Here is a 21450-nt window from a genome sequence, read left to right on the forward strand (position 1 = left end):
CAGGGTATGATTCCTCTGTTCCAAGGGAGCATCGTTGTTGCTGGTAATGAGAGCAGCCGCAAGGCGATCCACGTCACCCCGGTTCTGGTTCCTTGGGTGCACACGGTGTTGGCAGTTCATCTGGCGCAACTGTTGACCTTAGCTGCCCTTGTCGCGTAGCTTCTCGCTCTACTGCCGCAGCCTCTCGTAGGGCAGTAGACGGGGGTTGATCGATGAGGTGACGCACTACCCAAGCCTTTCTTGAAATAGCGTCGCCAGTTTCGTTCAAGATATGCCTTCATTCTCGCAACGCTGTATTTCCTTGACATAGGAGGGTCTTCCGTGCCGATTCAGTTGCTGCCGATCAGTATCAGCAACATCGGCATGCAGGGGACATCCCCACCTCGTATGTTCTGTCGTGCCTTCTTCGCAACAGGTACACCCGGATGTCTATCAGACCAATTTGATGCCAGCAGACGGTGTAGGATCCATTAACAATAAAGAAGTGAGTCAGACTCCTTGAGGGCTTCAGGTGCGTTATACCCAGTCTCTGTTATATATGTGGTAGGAAATCACAAGTGCGCCTCGCTGTTCGGGCATCATACAATCGGTTCTCCCATAGGTTGAGGATCTGATTTAGAATTTTCTGCTTGCTTGTGGCTCGTATTCCTATTGAATTCAGCACTTCATGATACTGTTCTTTCTTCAGTCAATACAGCACCGCTTTTTTCCGTATCTGCAGATCGAATGGACATATTCAAAATATTACTTGCAACATCTCAACTGACACAGTGCCGAAAGTTCCCGTCAGCCGAAGAAGTATCCTACGTCACACCCTGATAATTATCCGTGGTAGTGTAACGAGCCCGTAGACCCAAGCACTCTCATAGAACCCCAAGATCACAGTTAAAAAGGCGTTATGATACGCTCGTATTGTTTGCATTGGCAACTTTTAATCGTAACTGGCGCGACTAATAATTTTGTTCATTATGTTATGGACCTGTCGCTTAATTTCATGATAGGGGATCTTTCGAGAACCCCTTTTAGCAGCATTTACGTGATCTTTTGATGCACAACAGACAATTTGACTCCCTGCCATCACTGACGTAATTGTTGCCCATCCACCTCCCAGATTGCTTCTGAAGCTTCTCTTCACAAGGACCCTCAGGTCGTCAGCATACGCCATTAATTCTACGACCTCTTTACTATCCTGCAGCTTTCCTAATACCGGTTCGAGTAACAGATCCCAGAAAACAGAGTCGCTTTTGTTAGGGTCTCTCGTGGGCACGACAGTGTCGGTTCTCTGTTTTCAAAGAAGTTCTTTAAACATTTGTATAACGCTCGTGGACAGTTCAAGTCCCCTGTCAAAAATCATTGGCCTCCATAAGTGATCGAACGCACCGGCGATGTCCACCATATTTATGCAGATCGTTTTTCACAAGTCTTATCGCTTTATTTACAGCGTCTTCTGTTAGCTTCCCACATCTGAAACCATACTGTTGCGAATTCATTCCATAAACATCTCTTTTGCCCTGTAGTGTATTGCGTAACAGTTTCTCCAGAACATTCTCCAAGGTATCGAGAAGGCAAATAGGATTGCAGAACATTGGAGTTAGGGGGCTCACTGTCCTCACCTTTTCTCAAGACGATCACATTTGTCTTCTCCCATGTATCTAGTATTCTTCCCTGCAATAAACACGCCTTGTAAAGTTGATATAAATATAAAGTTATGTGCACATAAAAGCTTGTAGGACTTCAGCAGGGGTGCCATCAGGGAAATTTTTTAGCTTCAGGATTTATTTTTCTCTCCTCCTCTTCCGAAAATGGACAATCTATCCCCTCTGCACAGTACGCTTTTCTTCTTTTGTTCCGCAGGTTCTCTGCGTTTATCAAATTCGTCCTATCCAGTATCGTTTGGAAAGGGAGCGCCGATTGTTTTCAGTCATGTTGCAGATTGTTCGTTTCAGAGCTGATAACATCGTTGGAGATTTTATCCTTTGACAGGCTACACTGCTAGCCATTAAAATTGCTACACCAAGAAGAAATGCATATGATAAACGGGTATTCATTGGACAAATATATTATAGTAGAACTGACATGTGATTACATTTTCACGCAATTTGGGTACATAGATCCTGAGAAATCAGTACCCAGAGCAACCACCTCTGGCCGTAATAACGGCCTTGACGCCTGGGCATTGAGTCAAACAGAGCTTGGATGGCGTGTACAGTTACAGCTGCCCATGCTGCTTCAACATGATGCCACAGTTCATCAAGAGTAGTGATTGGCGTATTGTGACGAGCCAGTTGCTCGGCCACCATTATCCAGACGTTTTCAAATGGTGAGAGATCTGGAGAATGTGCTGGCCAGGGCAGCAGTCGAACATTCTTGGTGTTTTACTGTTCCTGTTAATGTACATCCATAAAGCGAATATCGGGATAAATTAATTTGGGAGCGCTCTATCGAGTGGGAAAACAAAATTCCGATTTAAAAACAATTTTATATGTAATTGGAAACAAACCGACGCTTTCTTATAATATTGGACGTTGCGTGGAAGAAGTGACGTGCAGCAATCGTTTGGGCTGACTCTAGCTACACAATGCAGAGATCAAATTGCAGATATGTGCCGGAATGCCAGAGAAAATGCGCCTGACGACTCTTAGGAAAGCCTCAAGATACTGCAAAGTGTGCAAGTTTCTGCTGTAGCTATCATTGTTTTTATTGCTAAAGTCGTGGTGATTTCTAAGCTTACACTCCGAATCTAATACTTATTATAACACGTTTATTATAATAATACAATGTAAATTTTAAAAAAACGCCCGATTAGAAATGCTGTTTTTCTCATAATCGCGTCAGCATAAAGTTTCTGATAGTTCGATTCTGCTATAGGAGTAACAGCATCACACCAAATAAAGCGCATTTCCTGTCACTGTAACACACTAAAGTGTCCGACGTGTGATCAAAAAATAACGGGAACTTTCCTATTTCATGAGTCTTTATTTATTCATGAACATTAACTTTGTTCCCTCAGATGTAATACAACTGTGCAGCGCATTTTCTAGTCTTTGAAGCACTTCTGGAAACCACTTTTCGTTACGACGTTCAATTCCCTCAGCGATTTCGTTTTTATCTGAAACGGTGGCAAAATGACGTCATTTCATGATTTTCTTCCACCTCTGGAATAGAAAGAAGTCACTGGAGACCGTGTCCGGCGAAAACGGCTATTGAGGCAACATAACAATTCTATTTTTTGCCAAAAAATCACGAACAAGCTCTGAGGTGTGAGCGGAAGCACAATCGCGATGCAATTTCCACAAACGGTTTTGCCACAATTGTGTTCGGTTTCTTCGGACTGCTTCACGCAAACAGCGCATAACTTCCAGGTAGTATTCCTTACTGACCGTACGACCATAAAGCAAGAACTCATAATGATCTGACGGCCGGAGTGGCCGAGCGGTTCTAGGCGCTACAGTCTGGAACCGCGCGACCGCTACGGTCGCAGGTTCGAATCCTGCCTTGGGCATGTATGTGTGTGATGTCCTTAGGTCAGTTAGGTTTAGGTAGTTCCAAGTCCTAGGGGACTGTGTGACCTCAGCAGTTAAGTTCCATAGTGCTCAGAGCCATTTGAACCATTTGAACCATGATGAACTAACCCACTGTAAGTAAAAAAAAAAAAAAAGTGAGAAGATTCCATTGGAACGACTGGACCTTGGTTTCGGCGTCATACCCATATACTTATGTTTCGCCACCTGTTATAACCTTCTTTAGAAGTTCTTGATCATTCAGCAATTACTGAGCGATGTCCACGCGACGTCGTTTTTAGTCAAAATTCAACTATTTAAATACAAACTTTGCTCCTACACATTTCATTCCCAAATAATCCAAAATAATATGCTGACATCATCAACAACCTCTCTGTTAGTGATTCGGCGATTTTCCAGAACCATTTTCTACATCTACATCATATTCCGCAAGCCACCTAATGGTGTGTGGCGGGGGGTACTTTCGTTACCACGGTCTGATCTCCCCAGCCCTGTTCCACTCACGAATAGTGCGTGAGAAGAATGATTGTCGGCAAGCCTCTGTGTTGGCTCTAATTTCTCGAATTTTTTCCTCGTGGTCAATACGCGAGATGTATGTGGGGGGGATCTGCTAAATAGACTACTTACAGTATGCTTGTTCGCTATCTTCTGGACTATTGTTGTGCAATATGGGATCCAAATCAGGTAGTATTGACGGAGGACATCGAAAAAATTCAAAGAAGGACAGTTCATTTTGTACTATCGCGAAATAGGCGAGAGGGGGCTACGGTATGATATGTGAAATGGGGTGGCAATCATTAAAACAAAGACTTTTTCGTGATGGAAGATCTTCTCATCAAATTTCAGTCACTGCTTTCTCGTCAGAGTGTGATTATATTATGTTGGCGTCCATCTACATATGGAGAAATAATCATCATAATAAAATGAGAGAAATCAGAACCCACACGGAAAAAATTAAGTGTTCGTTTTTTCCGCGCGCTGTTCGAAAGTGGAACGACAGAAAATAGCTTGAAGATGGTACGATGAACCCTCTGCCACACTCTTAATTGTGAACTGCAGAGTAATCATGCAGACGTAGATCTAGTGTCATCTTTTCCAAACGTTTGCACTTCGCGGTCACATCACGAATTATGGACCACGTTCAGTATAATTTATTTCAAAGTTCTCCGATGGAATACTCGAATTTGTGGTTTCCTAGTCATTTTCCATTTTAACACACACGCATCTCTCCGTTGGCTCTTTGCGCTGGTGAAAAATCACGTCTATGATGATGCGTTCTGTCAGTAACTATGTTCCCTCTGCTTGGCGATACTGGGGAAGAACAGGAAGGAAACTGGCAGTGCCTTTTCAAAGGAACCATCCCGACATTTGCATTATGCGATTTAGGGAAACAACGAAAAACCTAAATGTGGATGACCGCACGGGAATTTCAATAGCCAACGTCCCATGTCTTACTTCTGCGCTTCCTCGATGATGAGTCATCAGGTGACGTTTCTCCTGCAGTTCATTGGGAGATCTGAACGCCTGCCCCGACCCTGTCAATGATTTACTTGACTCTGCTTTTCCATTGACATTGGCTGCTGGTGTCGTTTCAAAAGCCAGATACTGATCTTCTCATAACTCCTATTGATGCTTCGCCTCCTTTAGCGACCGTTAAAACTCGCTGATCTGGCATTCCTGATGCAATGTTATCTGTGCCACTGAGTTTGCATTCCCGCTTGAGACTTCTTGTGTTTTGAAACTCACCCAATTTATTCGTTTCATAAACTGAACAAAATTGGCATCTAGTTTAGCTGTGTTTATATTGTTGACAAGTTCGTCAACCTGATATTACTTTTACTTATTACGGACTATAAGTTACACACAATCGGATTTCATGTCCACTCCCTGCGCCTCTCCGCAGCGTCTCATGGAGTGAGAGCATTAGTACTGTAGAGTATGAGTCGTCCATCCAGTGCAGGCGTTACGCTCTGCGGCCCCCAAGGAGCTGCTCGCGATCTATAGGCTATGTACCGGCACCGGTTTCCAGCTTTTCTCCTCTTTTTGATCGTCAACAACACTAGCACTTAAATAGAATCCCCACGTACTCATCATGGCCGCCTACACGTGAGACACAACACTCACACTGGGCGAGGGAAAAGCAGCCTATTACAGGAATAAGAATAAAAAACACCTTTCTCATTAGGCAGCCCTTAATGCCACATGACTACTAATTTTACGGGAAGTTTAAATTGGGTGTTGGTCGGGACTCAAGGCCTGATCCCCTATTTTGCATGTAGTTACAAATTATGCAAATCGTACACGCCTCACAGACGCCATCAAAGTTGTAACTTGGCTTGTGTTTCCCATCTTTCGTTTCAAAATCTATAGAGCTCTCCTGCTAAGTTGCTGAACTGTCGCGTCTGGGAGAAAAGACACAGCGGACAATTTGACTTGACCACAGTCGGAACGTGTGAATGTGCACGGATGGTGCACGCAGTAGTGCAATGCAAGGATTCAGGGTTCGAGCTCAGGTCCTACACACGAGCTTAAATATTCAAAAATGCTAACGGCACTTGTGCCATACTTCGATAAAATGTATTATGATTAACTTAACTTTTTACAGTTGCTCATATTTCAGTTTATTTCTTTTTTAATCTCAAGACTAATTCCTTCTCTGCCTTACCAGGTAATGCTTAGAGCATCCAAGTGGCTCGCCAAGAAAAACATCTCAGAGGTCATCGACGAGATGGTGATAGCCTGCGTCGGGCAGAATGTACAGGTTTGTACATAAGGAAAATCTCCATTTCCAATAATCATTTCGAGAGGAAGTAAAGAAAAACACATAATCCCTACAGAAACATTTGTTTAGAATCACCATCTACATTAAGTGCCTTTCGAATCAGGGACGGGTGCTTCATGACTCACGTCTAATCATCTGTCGTGAGAAATGTAATGGTTTGACATCATATTAGTTGATTCCGTCGAGTATTAACGAAACAATATGGTGGTTCTGTAATGCTCCATTTTTGTATGGCTGTGGGAACAGAGTAGGGTCGCGTGTATGTATACCGGAGAAGATGAGGGTTCTTGGCCTTAGTTGTGGAGAGTTATTCACACTTTGCAATGCGGGTAAATGGTGTCTTGCAGACCAATGCTTTTAGGAAGCGATATTTTGCGAGTTCTAGGACAGTGCATATCTAATCACTTTGGTCTATGTGTCCGGGTTCTAAATCTTCAAACGCTGTATTTAATAAAAACTTTTATCCAATATTTTTTTGCTTATTCTTTCATTGTGGTTCTTTACCTAGCCATCGATTTTGAATACGCGATAAAATGTCAAATATTATCTAGTCCAGCAGTTCGAAGATCGTGTGCAACGACTTTCTTGCGGAGGTGCCACAGAAGTATTCCAAAACTGGGTACTTACTGTAACTGAACTGAGAGGGCGAATGAAAATCCAGTGACCTGTGCTCGCAATCCATTGAAAGACACGTGACATTCAGCTCTGATCGAAGTAGTAACGAATATGAGTGTAGAAAAATTTCACTCTTTTCGGAAAAAAAAATCGCGGATATGCTACTTCATTAAATCAGATTTTTTTGTTACACTAGAATACGTACATCAAATTCTTAAAATTTAAGTACGTTGAATCTCTACTTGCAAAGATACAACGTGCGCATATTAAAATTAAATGATAACGTTACATGTTTCAGAAAAAAGTACAGCTATAGAAAAAAATTATTCCGGATGATAACGATACTTCTCTTCACTTGAAATCTCCAATGAAATTGACTTGTTCACAACATAAAATTTGTTTTAAATACCGTATGTCACAGCTTATTAGACGTTTCGAAAAATATTTTCAAGCTGATAATATCTAGCAATTCGCACCTATACAACATTAATTTACCGCCAAAGCTTTCTCCGAATTTTCTTCGTTAGAAGAAGAAAATCAGAGTTGTTTTGCGATAATGTATTTAAGGCTAAAGAGAAAGACGACGACACGATTTCTGAATGCTAATAAAAGATAAAGACACGCTGGTCACCATAGCGTTCAACGAACGTTAATGGGTGAATGTTTTGAAACTTGCAGGCGGGTTAAAACTGTTTGCCGGGCCCTGAATCATACCGGGAACTTCGTCTGTTCCGACTGAGCTATTCAGGCGCAACTCTCGACCACAGCATAATGCTTTACCTCTGACAGCATATCTCCCGTACCGAACTTCACAGAGCTTTCCAGGATTTTATCCTGGACTAGCACTCCTGAAAGAAAATAAAGTGGCTTACAAGCAGCCAGCAGAGTCTGCATGCGGCACACGGTTTTAATCTGCCAGGAAGTTTCGAAACTGCACACACTCGTTGCAGATTGAAAGATGTATTCTGAAACGATTCCTCTGCTGCAACTAAGTCACCTCTCCGTGATGTCACTTGTCAAGGTTTGATATGGCCCGCCACGAATTCCTCTCCTGTGCCAACCTCTTCATCTCAGAGTAGCACTTGCAACCTATGTCTTCAATTATTTGCTGGATGTATTTTAGTCTCTGTGTTCTTTTCCTCTCCGATTCTGCGCAGAACCTCCTCATTTCCTACCTTATCAGTCCACCTAATTTTCAGCATTCGTCTGTACCACCGCATCTCAAACGATTAGATTCTCTTCTGTTCTGGTTTTCCCACAGTCCGTGTTTCACTACCATACAATGCCGTGCTCCAAACCAACATTTGAGAAATTTTTTCATCAAATTAAGGCCTATGTTTGATACTAGTCGACTTCTCTTGGCCAGGAATAAGTTTTTTACCATTTTTAGTCTGCTTTTGATGTCCTCCTTGCTCCGTCCGTCGTTGGTTATTTTGCTGCCTTGGTAGTAGAATTCTTTAACTTCATCTACTTCTGATATTAAGTTTCTCGCTACTCTCACTTCTGCTACTTCTCATTACCTTCGTCTTTCTTCGATTTACTCTCAGTCCATATTCTGTACTCATTACACTGTTCATTCCATTCAGCAGATCATGTAATTATCCTTCACTTTCACTCAGACTAGCAATACCATAAGGGAATCGTATCATTGATACCCTCTCACCCTGAATTTTAATCCCACTCAACAATCTTTCCTTTATTTCCATCATTGCTTCTTCGATGTACTGATTGAACAGTATGTACGAAAGCCTAGATCCCTGTCTTACACCATTTTTAATCCGAGCACTTCGTCCTTGGTCGTCCACTCTTACTATTCCCTCTTGGCTCTTGTACATACTGTATATTACCCGTTTCATCCCTACAGCCTACCCCTACTTATTTCAAAATTTCGAACATCTTGCAACATTTTACATTGTCGAATGCTTTTTCCAGGTCGAAAAATCCTATGAATACTTTGTCTTTATTTTCTTTAGCCTTGCTTCCATTATCAACCGCAACGTGATGATTCCCGTTCTGGTGCCTTTACCTTTCCTAAAGCCAAATTGATCGTCATCTAACATATCCTCAGCTTTCCTTTCCATTCTTCTGTATATTATTCTTGCCAGCATCTTGTATGAATGAACTGCTAAGCTGATTGTGTGATAATTCTCGTATTTGTCACCTCTTACAGTCTTCGGAATTCTGTGGCTGATATTTTTGCGAAAGTCGGATCGTATGTCGCCAGACACACACATTCTACACCCCAACGTGAATAATCGTCTTGTTGCCATTTCTCCCAATGATTTTAGAAATTCTGATGGAATGTTATCGATCCCTTCTGCCTTATTTGATCTTAACTCCTCGAAAGCTCTTTTAAATTCTGACTCTAATATTGTATCCCATACCTCTTCTAAATCGACTCCTGTTTCTTCTTCTAACACATCAGACAAATCGTCCCACACCTATAGGCCTTCAATGTACTCTTTCCACCTAACCGTCCTCTCCTCGAACTCCATTGCACTCTTAATGTCACAACTTTGTTATTAATCTCACCAAAGGTTGTTTTGACTTTCGTATAATACTGAGACAGTCCTTCCCACAGTCATTTCTTTTTCTATTTCTTCACATTTTTTATGCAGCCATTTCGCCTTAGCTTCCCTGCACTTCTTATCTATTTCATTCCTCAGTGACTTGTATTTCTGTAAAAGTAACTAAATTGTCCTGGTAAGTGGACAAGTCCCAGGGATTCTCAACTTTCTATGCCTGAGTACATTCTTCTGTCTTACTTTGATTACATCCTTCCGGTTTCTCGTTGTGTAAAGTTCACCAACAAGGGATGGAGGAATACCTGTTTTAAAGCAGTTAATTACCTCTTCAAAAATTTGTAGAAAGTCAGTCTGGAATGTGCACCTTCCTCAATTATATTGTGACGTTTTCTAGTAATTTTGTCACAGTTAATGAATTCTATGGGATGATCTTATTCTGGAGGTATACATATTTATTAACAACACCTTGTTTTGGTTCACTATCTGTCAATAGAAAGTTGTTCTACTGAGAAGTTCGGTTGTTTTCATTGCTGTGGAGTGTAACACGTTCCATCACATTGATGTTAGTTTAAAAACCTGGATTTGTTGATGTAGACTCTTTACTACATGATTACAATCATATTACATCTGTCTTCTTTTACAAAAATACGTAATGTATGTAAATATTAATTCTTTATTGTTGAAACATTTAAAATCTTCTTAAGCTTTTTCATTGTAATTTAATTTGCCCTATTTTGTATTATGTGCACTGTTATTTTGTTGGAATGCAATGTATGATGTTTCAGGCTGCTAGCCTTCTTGTTCCCTTCAGAAATCTTGTGCTTCAGGGTTTATTTAACAAGAACAGATCTTTGTATTAAATACTACACTGTATTTTTAAGAACTCTGTGATAGAATTTGTTGCTTTAAAATCTTTCATAAGGCTAAAGTAAAATCGTGAACCTGTATTCAACCAGAAGGTTATTTAAGCACTGCAGTACTTGAATATGAATAGTCCTGTAAGAGGTAGCATGCCATCGCCTTCGTCTCACCTGTAATTGAATACTGACAATGGGCCCTACTTCATACATGATATTTCAGACAAAATTTGAAACGATACTGCTCTACCTGGACAGTACTTTTACATTATTACTCTACTCATCAGCAATGTAACTTTTTTTAATTCTGTATTTATTATCAATAACGTTAATAAGCTATATGTGCAGATAATTCATTATGTCTATTTGTTTATAGAGCTATTACACTGTAAATTTTAGAGAAATAGTTTCACATTATCTTTTGCACATCTCTGAGAATTTTTTGTTTGTCATCCACACTCAGATTTATATAGTTAAAGTTAAATGCCTTTTTATGCAGAATGTCATATATAAATCTATGACATTCTGCATAAAAAGGTATTTGACTTTATAGCAACAGTGGTGTTCTATCAGTTTAATGTTAAAGCTTCTGCAAATTTTCATCATTCAGTTCACATTACCATCATCAACTCTGAACCTGCTCAGGCTTGAAAAATTTGTTCACAGGATGAACATACTTAATGATTGTAATATGCAACTGGTTATAATTATTGCTATAATTAGGCTCAAATTACTCATCATCTGCTCTCACTTCCTAAGGATTCAGAGAAATTATAACACATCTCATCTAATCCAGTAACTGCCAACAATATGTATCAGAAAACGAAGGTAAACGTTTTGAAACATATCATGGAGAAACAATATAGGTTTCTGGTAGCAGTTTCATGATTTTGCATGACAATAAAATTCATCTAATGTAATTCACATTCATAACTCTCCATACAAAAATGAATTAAAACGAAACAGCAGAAATGAAAGATCCATACACACTATGGCTTTAACCCAAATAGACGGAAACAAATGAATTTGAAGTATCAACAGTAGTTATACACTCCTGGAAATTGAAATAAGAACACCGTGAATTCATTGTCCCAGGAAGGGGAAACTTTATTGACACATTCCTGGGGTCAGATACATCACATGATCACACTGACAGAACCACAGGCACATAGACACAGGCAACAGAGCATGCACAATGTCGGCACTAGTACAGTGTATATCCACCTTTCGCAGCAACGCAGGCTGTTATTCTCCCATGGAGACGATCGTAGAGATGCTGGATGTAGTCCTGTGGAACGGCTTGCCATGCCATTTCCACCTGGCGCCTCAGTTGGACCAGCGTTCGTGCTGGACGTGCAGACCGCGTGAGACGATGCTTCATCCAGTCCCAAACATGCTCAATGGGGGACAGATCCGGAGATCTTGCTGGCCAGGGTAGTTGACTTACACCTTCTAGAGCACGTTGGGTGGCACGGGATACATGCGGACGTGCATTGTCCTGTTGGAACAGCAAGTTCCCTTGCCGGTCTAGGAATGGTAGAACGATGGGTTCGATGACGGTTTGGATGTACCGTGCACTATTCAGTGTCCCCTCGACGATCACCAGTGGTGTACGGCCAGTGTAGGAGATCGCTCCCCACACCATGATGCCGGGTGTTGGCCCTGTGTGCCTCGGTCGTATGCAGTCCTGATTGTGGCGCTCACCTGCACGGCGCCAAACACGCATACGACCATCATTGGCACCAAGGCAGAAGCGACTCTCATCGCTGAAGACGACACGTCTCCAATCGTCCCTCCATTCACGCCTGTCGCGACACCACTGGAGGCGGGCTGCACGATGTTGGGGCGTGAGCGGAAGACGGCCTAACGGTGTGCGGGACCGTAGCCCAGCTTCATGGAGACGGTTGCGAATGGTCCTCGCCGATACCCCAGGAGCAACAGTGTCCCTAATTTGCTGGGAAGTGGCGGTGCGGTCCCCTACGGCACTGCGTAGGATCCTACGGTCTTGGCGTGCATCCGTGCATCGCTGCGGTCCGGTCCCAGGTCGACGGGCACGTGCACCTTCCGCCGACCACTGGCGACAACATCGATGTACTGCGGAGACCTCACGCCCCAAGTGTTGAGCAATTCGGCGGTACGTCCACCCGGCCTCCCGCATGCCCACTATACGCCCTCGCTCAAAGTCCGTCAACTGCACATACGGTTCACGTCCACGCTGTCGCGGCATGCTACCAGTGTTAAAGACTGCGATGGAGCTCCGTATGCCACGGCAAACTGGCTGACACTGACGGCGGCGGTGCACAAATGCTGCGCAGCTAGCGCCATTCGACGGCCAACACCGCGGTTCCTGGTGTGTCCGCTGTGCCGTGCGTGTGATCATTGCTTGTACAGCCCTCTCGCAGTGTCCGGAGCAAGTATGGTGGGTCTGACACACCGGTGTCAATGTGTTCTTTTTTCCATTTCCAGGAGTGTATTTAGTATGTCCTGGTTCACTTTCCACTTCCTAGCTCACTCACTTGATTCACTTGTTCCTTCACTAGCAGATGAAAACATACCCAGAACCTACCAAATCTAGCTAATATAATCCACTTTTTCAGTGCTAATTCACTTAATTTCATTTAAATTACTTAGAAGAATTTAAAAAATGAATATTCTTTCATATCACATTCACCAGTTTTCAAAGTAATTGTTTTTTCATGCATAAGGGAATAAAATTTAATATTCTTTATAAAAAGTGTGTAACAAAATAAAATTTAATATTTTTATAGAAGGTGAATGTAAGAAAATAAATAATATGAATTATGGTAAGGTAAGATATCTATTCCTTGTCCAATATTTTCCAAATTCTTTCTTCTTGAGCAGTCATAAGATTTTTATGAATTGAGATTGTAAATGTTTTTTATGAGAAGGCTTGTTTGCAGTTCTACTTCATTCACAAGTAACTTTAGTTTCCAGGTAATATTTTTTACATTCCTTACAAATCCAACAATAACCACCTTTTCGATGATTCTCTTTATAAAATTCATTAATATTTTTTTTCTCTAGGCACTCACCATGAAACTAACTCTTTAATTATTTTTTTTACTAAGCACTCTACCAACAGAATTTTCCCTGACAAAGACAACTCAAAATTAACCTATTCACTTATTACCCACAATATACAACCCCAACACATTCTGATTGCTATACATTGACATCATGACTTCCAATAATTAACACAAATGAATAGCCCTGAAGTGCAAGAAATCTTAACGGTAATATAAATCCAAATTAAAGAAATATGATAGTATCTCCAACTCTGTTAATTGCCTAAACTCATTTCAATCACGAATCCCACTGGTGGAAACCCCATTGTTTTTCATAAGTCACTTACCTCACAAAACTCTTCATAACAAGAACTACAGCAATTGCAGCAAGTAGCAGCAACAGCCAGCTAAATAAAAAGATTCTTATTATTGTAGACTCTAGCTACTAGGAGGCATATAGTTAGCAAAAGAAAGATTTTGTCGAATAGCAAACAATGTATTTAGAAAATTTTACCTTATTCATGTGGCACCCAGTTATATAGTTGTCAATAATTCCACTACCCAAACATTATCAATTATACCTCCATTCTCATATCATTCCTTGCATATTTTCGTATAAGAAATTTCATCTCACTTTACATTGTTGTCCTACCAACACAGAGACTCCACGAAAAAAACATGTACATACACTTCTCTACCCACATGCTAACAGGTTGACTGTGCAAACACAGAATCTCATGCCGAGGGTGCAGAGTGCTCTCAGTGATATTAACACAGACTATAGCATTGCCAGTCTATGAACAGGCTACGTACAACCACATTGCTTCATCTGTTTCGTATTGTCCATTTAAAGATTGTTAAAAATTAATAGTAAAAATAAAAAGTCATTCCCAAAAACCACAAAACAACCACCACATCATCCTTTTTTAGGCTCCTCTGGACCTATGTGCACAGTGCTACATGAAGACTAAGTTCTGAATTAAGAGAACTGCTTTGTTTATTCGTTTCGATGATTTTGTCAGGTAAGGGCCAAAATCCTTCAGTCTACATACAGAGCTTAGAGTTTTGAAACTGTAAAGAACCTCTAAGATTGTATATATAGTTGTTATATGACAAAGTACTTTCTAAAAGCACTACTTTCATCAGTTTATTTCGAAATAAAGAAATTATTTTCTTCACATTTTAATATTTTATTTGAGGAGTTGAAATATGAATTACATGTAAAAGTTAGTATGAATACTGAAAACTTTTAAAAAATTCATTTGTGTTTAAAGTGAAATATGTTTCCCTATTATTTTATATGGATTGTACATCACCGCCATCTCTGAATGAAGTTATGGATTGCTTAGTTCGGCACGAGAGAATGTTCTTCCGCAAACAGTGCGAGAAAATGTTTATATAAACTCACACATCACACGACCTTCCTTGCACTGACAAAAACTGTTGCAATATCTTTATCTAGAGGCCACATGCTGCCATATAATTACAAGTTGTAAACTAGCGGTCCATCTGCATAAAAAGAGCTACTTAGATATATGAGGATTGGAGATCATTTTCAAAGTGACATAAGATATTTAAGTTTTTATTTTCTCTTTCTTTCTGTAAATACTTCAAAATGAAATGCGAAAATGCTGTATAGATTTCTTTAACTTTTCCTATTTTTTTATTCATTTATATAGCTAAAAATTTTCAGTACTTATTTGGATGATTAATATTCCACATTTCCAATGGGAAAATTTCGTTTCTTCCATTTTTCATGTATATATTCTGTGGATTAACATGGTCAAATAATGAAGAGTCAAATAACATTATTTTTACGATTTGTTTGAAATGTAGCAAACAAGAAATATGGTATTTTAGAATCCACTGAGTTATAGTAACTCATGATATCTATTTCAAAATTTTTCTTACCACTCAAACCTGCAACTTCCGCAGCATATAGTTCATAAAACGATATCAGAACTTTTCGAGTTTTCAGAATATTTTCCCCTTGTTCTAACTCATATATTGGTTCATATTTAATAATTGGTACCCAGGTTGGTCATCGACTTTATTACAATTTTTCCATCCTTAGGAAGTGTATCTTAAATTCAATTCCTGCATCATTATATTCAGACCATCTAAGAACTGCATCTCCAGAACTAGAAGACCTAGTAAAAGCTGCTGTTAATTCTCCTTCCTGCATAGTTTCTTTTTAATGTTTAAAAACACCACCAAACATTGATAATGGATAAAGTACTTCATTTTCCTCTGTTAGGTGCACTGAAATTATTTTTTCATTTCTCATTCACAGCGTATGTGTAAAACTGAGAACTATCGATTTTGTTCTGCTGTTTTAAGGATAAAATTCATTAAGACGTTTTTTAAAAAACTGTTACATAAGGACCATTAAAGTCAATCACGTTATTAATTTCATCAGCTACAGAAATTTCTAAATCTTGAATAGAATCAACAGGTATATCTACAGGATAATGTGGTTCATAAATTATTGGTCTTCCAAATTCATCATTAGGTTTAAATGAAACAATAATATTAGTTTCTCTATAAAAATGACCAGTGTGTTTAACAAACATTCCATCAGCCAAACTAAAATTTATAATAATTAATTGGAATGGAATAGGTTTAGAAACATCTTTATCAACAGTTTTTTATTGGCTTCAAAATTTGATTTTTAAATCCTAAAAATTGACCAATGTGATCTTCTTTATCCCAAAACAATTTAACATCACTTTCAGTTACAACTCTATTTAAAATAATACGAATATTTACCTTTTTCGATTGAATAATGTTTTCTAAGTTTTTCAAACAATATTGACCAACAGGGATTTCTATTGCTTCTACATCAGAATAAAATTTAACTTTTGATAAACTTTTTATGTCTCTATCACAGTAATTTTAATCACTTTTTGATATAATATTTGGTGTTAAAAAGTTTAATAAGAACCAACTAGTAAATCATTTTACAGTTATTATTTTTTTAAGAATAGATGACTTTAAATAAATGAGACTTAGTCAAGACTGTTTTAGCAGTCACACAGATTGGGAACTGAAAATAAGAATTCCAGAAAAGAAATCAGAAAATAAACATGGTAAACTTTTGCCAAATTCGATTCCATGTGCAATCATAGTACCAAGTGGTTTTGGAAAAACTACATTATTAATTGACAATTATATTCTAGCACTAGGCTGGCTGAATTGGAATAAAATTAATAATTTGTATGTTTATTCAAAAAGTTTAGATCAACCAAAATATGAGGACATTATAAAAAAGTGAAATAATTTAAGATAAATACAACAAAAAAATTACTGCTTTTATTGAAAATAATGAAGAAATTATTCCATTAGAGTGATGTCTAGATAATACAGTAGTACTAATTGACGACTTCATTCTTGAAACCCAAGTTATAGGTAGAGAATATTTTACTAGAGTAAGACATGAAAGAATAGAAACTTATTCAAAAATCATAAAAAATTATTTACAGGTATTCTTAAATTTTAATTATTTTCAAACAAGATGAAACAAATTTAAATCATATTTATCATGAGTTCATTGGTGGTGCTTTAAAGTTATTCATTTTTAAAAATTTGTAGTAAATGATGCAATGATCAATTTGGTTTTTTTATATACATAACTAGAAACCAAATTAAGGTAATATTACGGTATATTGATAATTTTTACTTATGGACCATCTGACAGCAACACAATTTTAGTGCCATACGCGTTTCGCCTTTATTTTCTGCAAGGCATCATCAGTGGCCTGGAATATGTACATACAGGGTGTTACAAAAAGGTACTGCCAAACTTTCAGGAAACATTCCTCACACACAAATAAAGAAAGGGTGTTATGTGGACATGTGTCCGGAAACGCTTAATTTCCATGTTAGAGCTCATTTTAGTTTCGTCAGTATGTACTGTACTTCCTCGATTCACCGCCACATGTGTGGGCTGACGAGAATCTGCACGCAATTGTGCAATCACGTCATCAACACAGATTTTCTGTGAACGTTTGGGCAGGCATTTTTGGTGATGTCTTGATTGGGCCCCATGTTCTTCCACCTACGCTCAATGGAGCACGTTATCATGATTTCATACGGGATACTCTACCTCTGCTGCTAGAACATGTGCCTTTACAAGTATGACACAACATGTGGTTCATGCACGATGGAGCTCCTGCACATTTCAGTCGAAGTGTTCATACGTTTCTCAACAAAAGATTCGGTGACCGATGGATTGGTAGAGGCAGACCAATTCCATGGCCTCCACGCTCTCCTGACCTCAACCCTCTTGACTTTCATTTATAGGGGCATTTGAAAGCTCTTGTCTACGCAACCCCGGTACCAAATGTAGAGACTCTTCGTGCTCGTATTGTGGATGGCTGTGATACAATACGCCATTCTCCAGGGCTGCATCAGCGCATCAGGGATTCCATGCGACGGAGGGTGAATGCATGTATCCTCGCTGACAGAGGACATTTTGAACATTTCCTGTAACGAAGTGTTTGAAGTCACGCTGGTACGTTCTGTTGCTGTGTGTTTCCATTCCATGATTAATGTGATTTGAAGAGAAGTAATAAAATGAGCTCTAACATGGAAAGTAAGCGTTTCCAGACACATGTCCACATAACATATTTTCTTTCATTGTGTGTGAGGAATGTTTCCTGAAAGTTTGGCCGTACCTTTTTGTAACACCCTGTATGTTAGCTATTTAATTTACATTTTTTGTCACTGTGCCTATAGCTTATAAACAGTTCTGGTGGTTGGTATTTCCTAATAAGTAGTAATATTTTGAACTGTACTTATAGGTTGCGTGGACAATTTCTTACATATTACGCACCTGTTGCATTTTTGGTGTTGTTCTTCTTCTTATGACTGCCAATTTGCGGTTTTTTCTCACATTCCACAGCACTCTGAACTGAACGCTTGTTTCAATGCAATGTTTTGGTTTCTGTTGCCGTCTGTCAAACTTTCGAGTGTAGTTATTGAAGTATCTGTGATCTGTGTATGCATTTGTGTGTGTTTCTGTGTGTGTGTGTGTGTGTGTGTGTGTGTGTGTGTGTGTGTGTGTTTTTGTGTGTGTGTGTGTGTGTGTCCAGATGGTGTGGGGAAGAGTTTTTTTGTTTTATGTTATCGTTTCCTTTATTGAGTGTAGCAGGGAGCCTGTGTGAATGTGTGTTTATTCATTTATCACACATTTGTTTTCTGCAATGGCTTCTTGGATGTGGAAGTTTTCTTGTGTTTGTATAAGATGTTTGTCATGGTTGCTTATTCTCATTATTTTCATTTCTTGTTCCATGTTTGTAGGATGATGGTGATGGTGTTTTAAATGCTCTGCAAATGTGGATTGGTTTGTTTCATATTTCCAACATCTGATATGTTCTTTGTATCTTGTTTCAAAATTCCTGCATGTCATGCCTATGTATACTGCATCACAACTTTGACAGACAAGTTTATATATTCCTAATTGTTGGAATTTGTTCCTCTTGGTAGCTGGCTGGCTTAGATGTGATATATGGCACTAAAATTGTGTTTTATTTAGTTGCTGTGAGACAGTCCATAAACAAAAATTATCAGTATACCGTAATATTACACGCAACTGAGGAAGACAGGACTAAAAAAGTTGAAGATGTCAAATGAAGGTAAGTTCAGAAATTAAATACAGAATTTCATAATAACATAAACGTTAAACATAAACATTAAACATAAATATTTTAAAATGTTTGAGTAATGTTTTTTCATCTGTAATAAATGTTTACAAAGTACAACTCAGAAGTTGTTAAAAAAGCTAAATGGAATAGAAAGATAACTGAAGGATTGGATGAACAATTCAAACTTTGGAAAAACCAGCTTCGAACTGAATATGAAAAATACAAAAAAAGGACAAGCAGTTATTGTTGCAATTGAACAAATAAAACAAGGAATTATGGGGTTAGGTGATAATGTTTTGAAAGCTACTGAAGAAAATAGAGAAGTTGAAAAACAAATGATTGCATATCGTTATCAAAAATAGATCATTTTTATATTTAAATGGAAGCCTTTATTGAAACTGTAAATCAGTTTCATATTGATTATAGTATTCATTCTGCTAACTGTTCTATTAAAGAAGATAGAGTATGTTTTGATATTCAAATAAAAGTTCCTTTAATTTAAGAATCATTTGAAGATTTTAAATTTGAGTTGATAGAATTAAATGATGGGTTTTGTGACCTTACCAGACTTAAATTTAACTATGAAACAAGTAATTAGAAAAATACTTTTACTGAGAAATATTGTATTGCATGTTCAAATAACTTTGTTCTTAGTAATTGCACCATCTTCAAGTAACTAAATTTAAAGATATCACATTTAAGTTTATATATACATAAATGTACCAAACAGTACCAACGAAAAAAATTGCACTGTCAGTTCTCCTTTCTTTGTGTTAACCAAATGACAATAAATATATAATCTATATATTCATTAATTAATTAACTGATGAAAATGTGAATTATTTATTTGTATTGTTTATGAACGTCTTAAAAAACAGACTTACATTCATTAAGACTGATGCAGACTAAGTATACCTTTAACTGGTCTTGTGTATATTCATCCATATTAAAAGATAGTTCAGATGACAGACAATCCTCAAATTTTCAGTCATTCCTTCGTATAAACTTATTGAGTAGGGATTGTACACAAGTTGTTACATTTCTTCACAATTTGGATGTTTATGTACAAATTCAAAAAATTGTCATTGTTAAATTCTTTTTTGTATTCTAGTGGCATAATAATCATATTCATCATTTAGTGATTCTTAAATAACAAACATATGTCTCAAGTAAATATCTTGATCTGGTGTAACTACAGGTGGTTTTATTACTCTAATTATTTCATCTTTCTCATTAATGTGTTCTCTTAGATTTTGAATGTCTTCTCTTCCTCACTTCAGAACACACATAGCTATTTCTTTATCACTTTGTAAATCTTCACTTTATTCTTGTAAATTGTCAATTGTTGATTGTAGTTTATATTGGCCATTTTTTTTAATTGAAGGTAAGCCTCCTTCAGTTACCCAGTTTTGGAAGTCTTCAGTTTGCTTCATGTTAGATTTTATTATTAATGAACATAAATATGATTCATTAATAAAAATAGTATGGAGAAGTAAGGTGAGAAATTTGCTCTCCTTTAGGGCATTGTATACCTTACGATGTTTTTCTCTAGTATGCTCGTGAACTGCTTCTTGGGGATTCTTACATTCTAAAATTTCTGCAACATGTTTACCTTTAAACCATAAATTATTCCCTTTATCAATTATGATACCTACTTCTTTGTTGTTATAAACAATCGTGTTCTTATCCTGTATAAATTAAAAAATATTCTTCATAGTTGTTTCTCAACTAGCGACATCGGCTTAGATGTATTTGGAATAGCTGTCATTTATTAAAAATAACCTTTATTAGCTTATTAATTATTTCAATAAAATTAATACATTTCTCATTCTTATTTCAGTGGTCATATTATTCGACTGCTGCCTTTTTCACATAAATTATTCGGTGTGATTTGTTTCAGGGGTCAAATAATTGACCATTGAAAATATATATTATAAAATATATTTAAAAAATTTAGCTACCTAAAAGTTCATCCTATATGGATTTCCATACAGAAAACATCAAATGAAATTGGTTCTGTTTTTTCAGGGTGCAACTTCCCACAACCTGAAATAGCATAATGAATAAAAGTTTAAAATTTTCATGTCAATAATTCGATTCTTCGTTAAAATAATAAAACCTCATTTCTTTACAGAGGTGCTGCTCCACACCTCTGGTTTTTAATATCTTTTAATGTCTAGAGAAGGAGACGCCATTTGCTGAAATTCTGTGTAGAATATATAAATTTAATTTTCCATGCCTAGATTTATTAAATCATTAATCAATTGTTCTTGAGTATAATCATTCAAAACGTAAAAATAATTGTGCCAAGTTCCCTTCATTTTTTGATATAAAGCTACTGAAGTAAGACTGTAATTAAGTCCTCACATTTCTTCACAATTTGTATGCCTATCTTCGATTCTGTTTAACTATTCCTGTAAATTTGCTCTCTGAGTTCTAATAATATAGTGCGTTCACAATCATCGTCAAATAATTTCAA

The 21450-nt window shown here is 37.9% G+C and overlaps 1 protein-coding gene across 1 annotated transcript in view; it reads left to right on the forward strand.

Moving 5' to 3' along the window:
- LOC126196528 (estradiol 17-beta-dehydrogenase 2-like) overlaps window positions 1-21450 on the forward strand; it is a 115100-nt gene that overhangs the window by 70538 nt on the left and 23112 nt on the right. Inside the window, exon 5 of the mRNA XM_049934572.1 lies at window positions 6190-6282. Within this exon, the coding sequence (XP_049790529.1) occupies window positions 6190-6282 (93 nt within the window). The remainder of the gene's footprint in view (window positions 1-6189; window positions 6283-21450) is intronic.

The sequence above is a fragment of the Schistocerca nitens genome, chromosome 1 (genome assembly GCF_023898315.1).
Source record: "Schistocerca nitens isolate TAMUIC-IGC-003100 chromosome 1, iqSchNite1.1, whole genome shotgun sequence".
NCBI classification, from domain to species: domain Eukaryota; kingdom Metazoa; phylum Arthropoda; class Insecta; order Orthoptera; family Acrididae; genus Schistocerca; species Schistocerca nitens.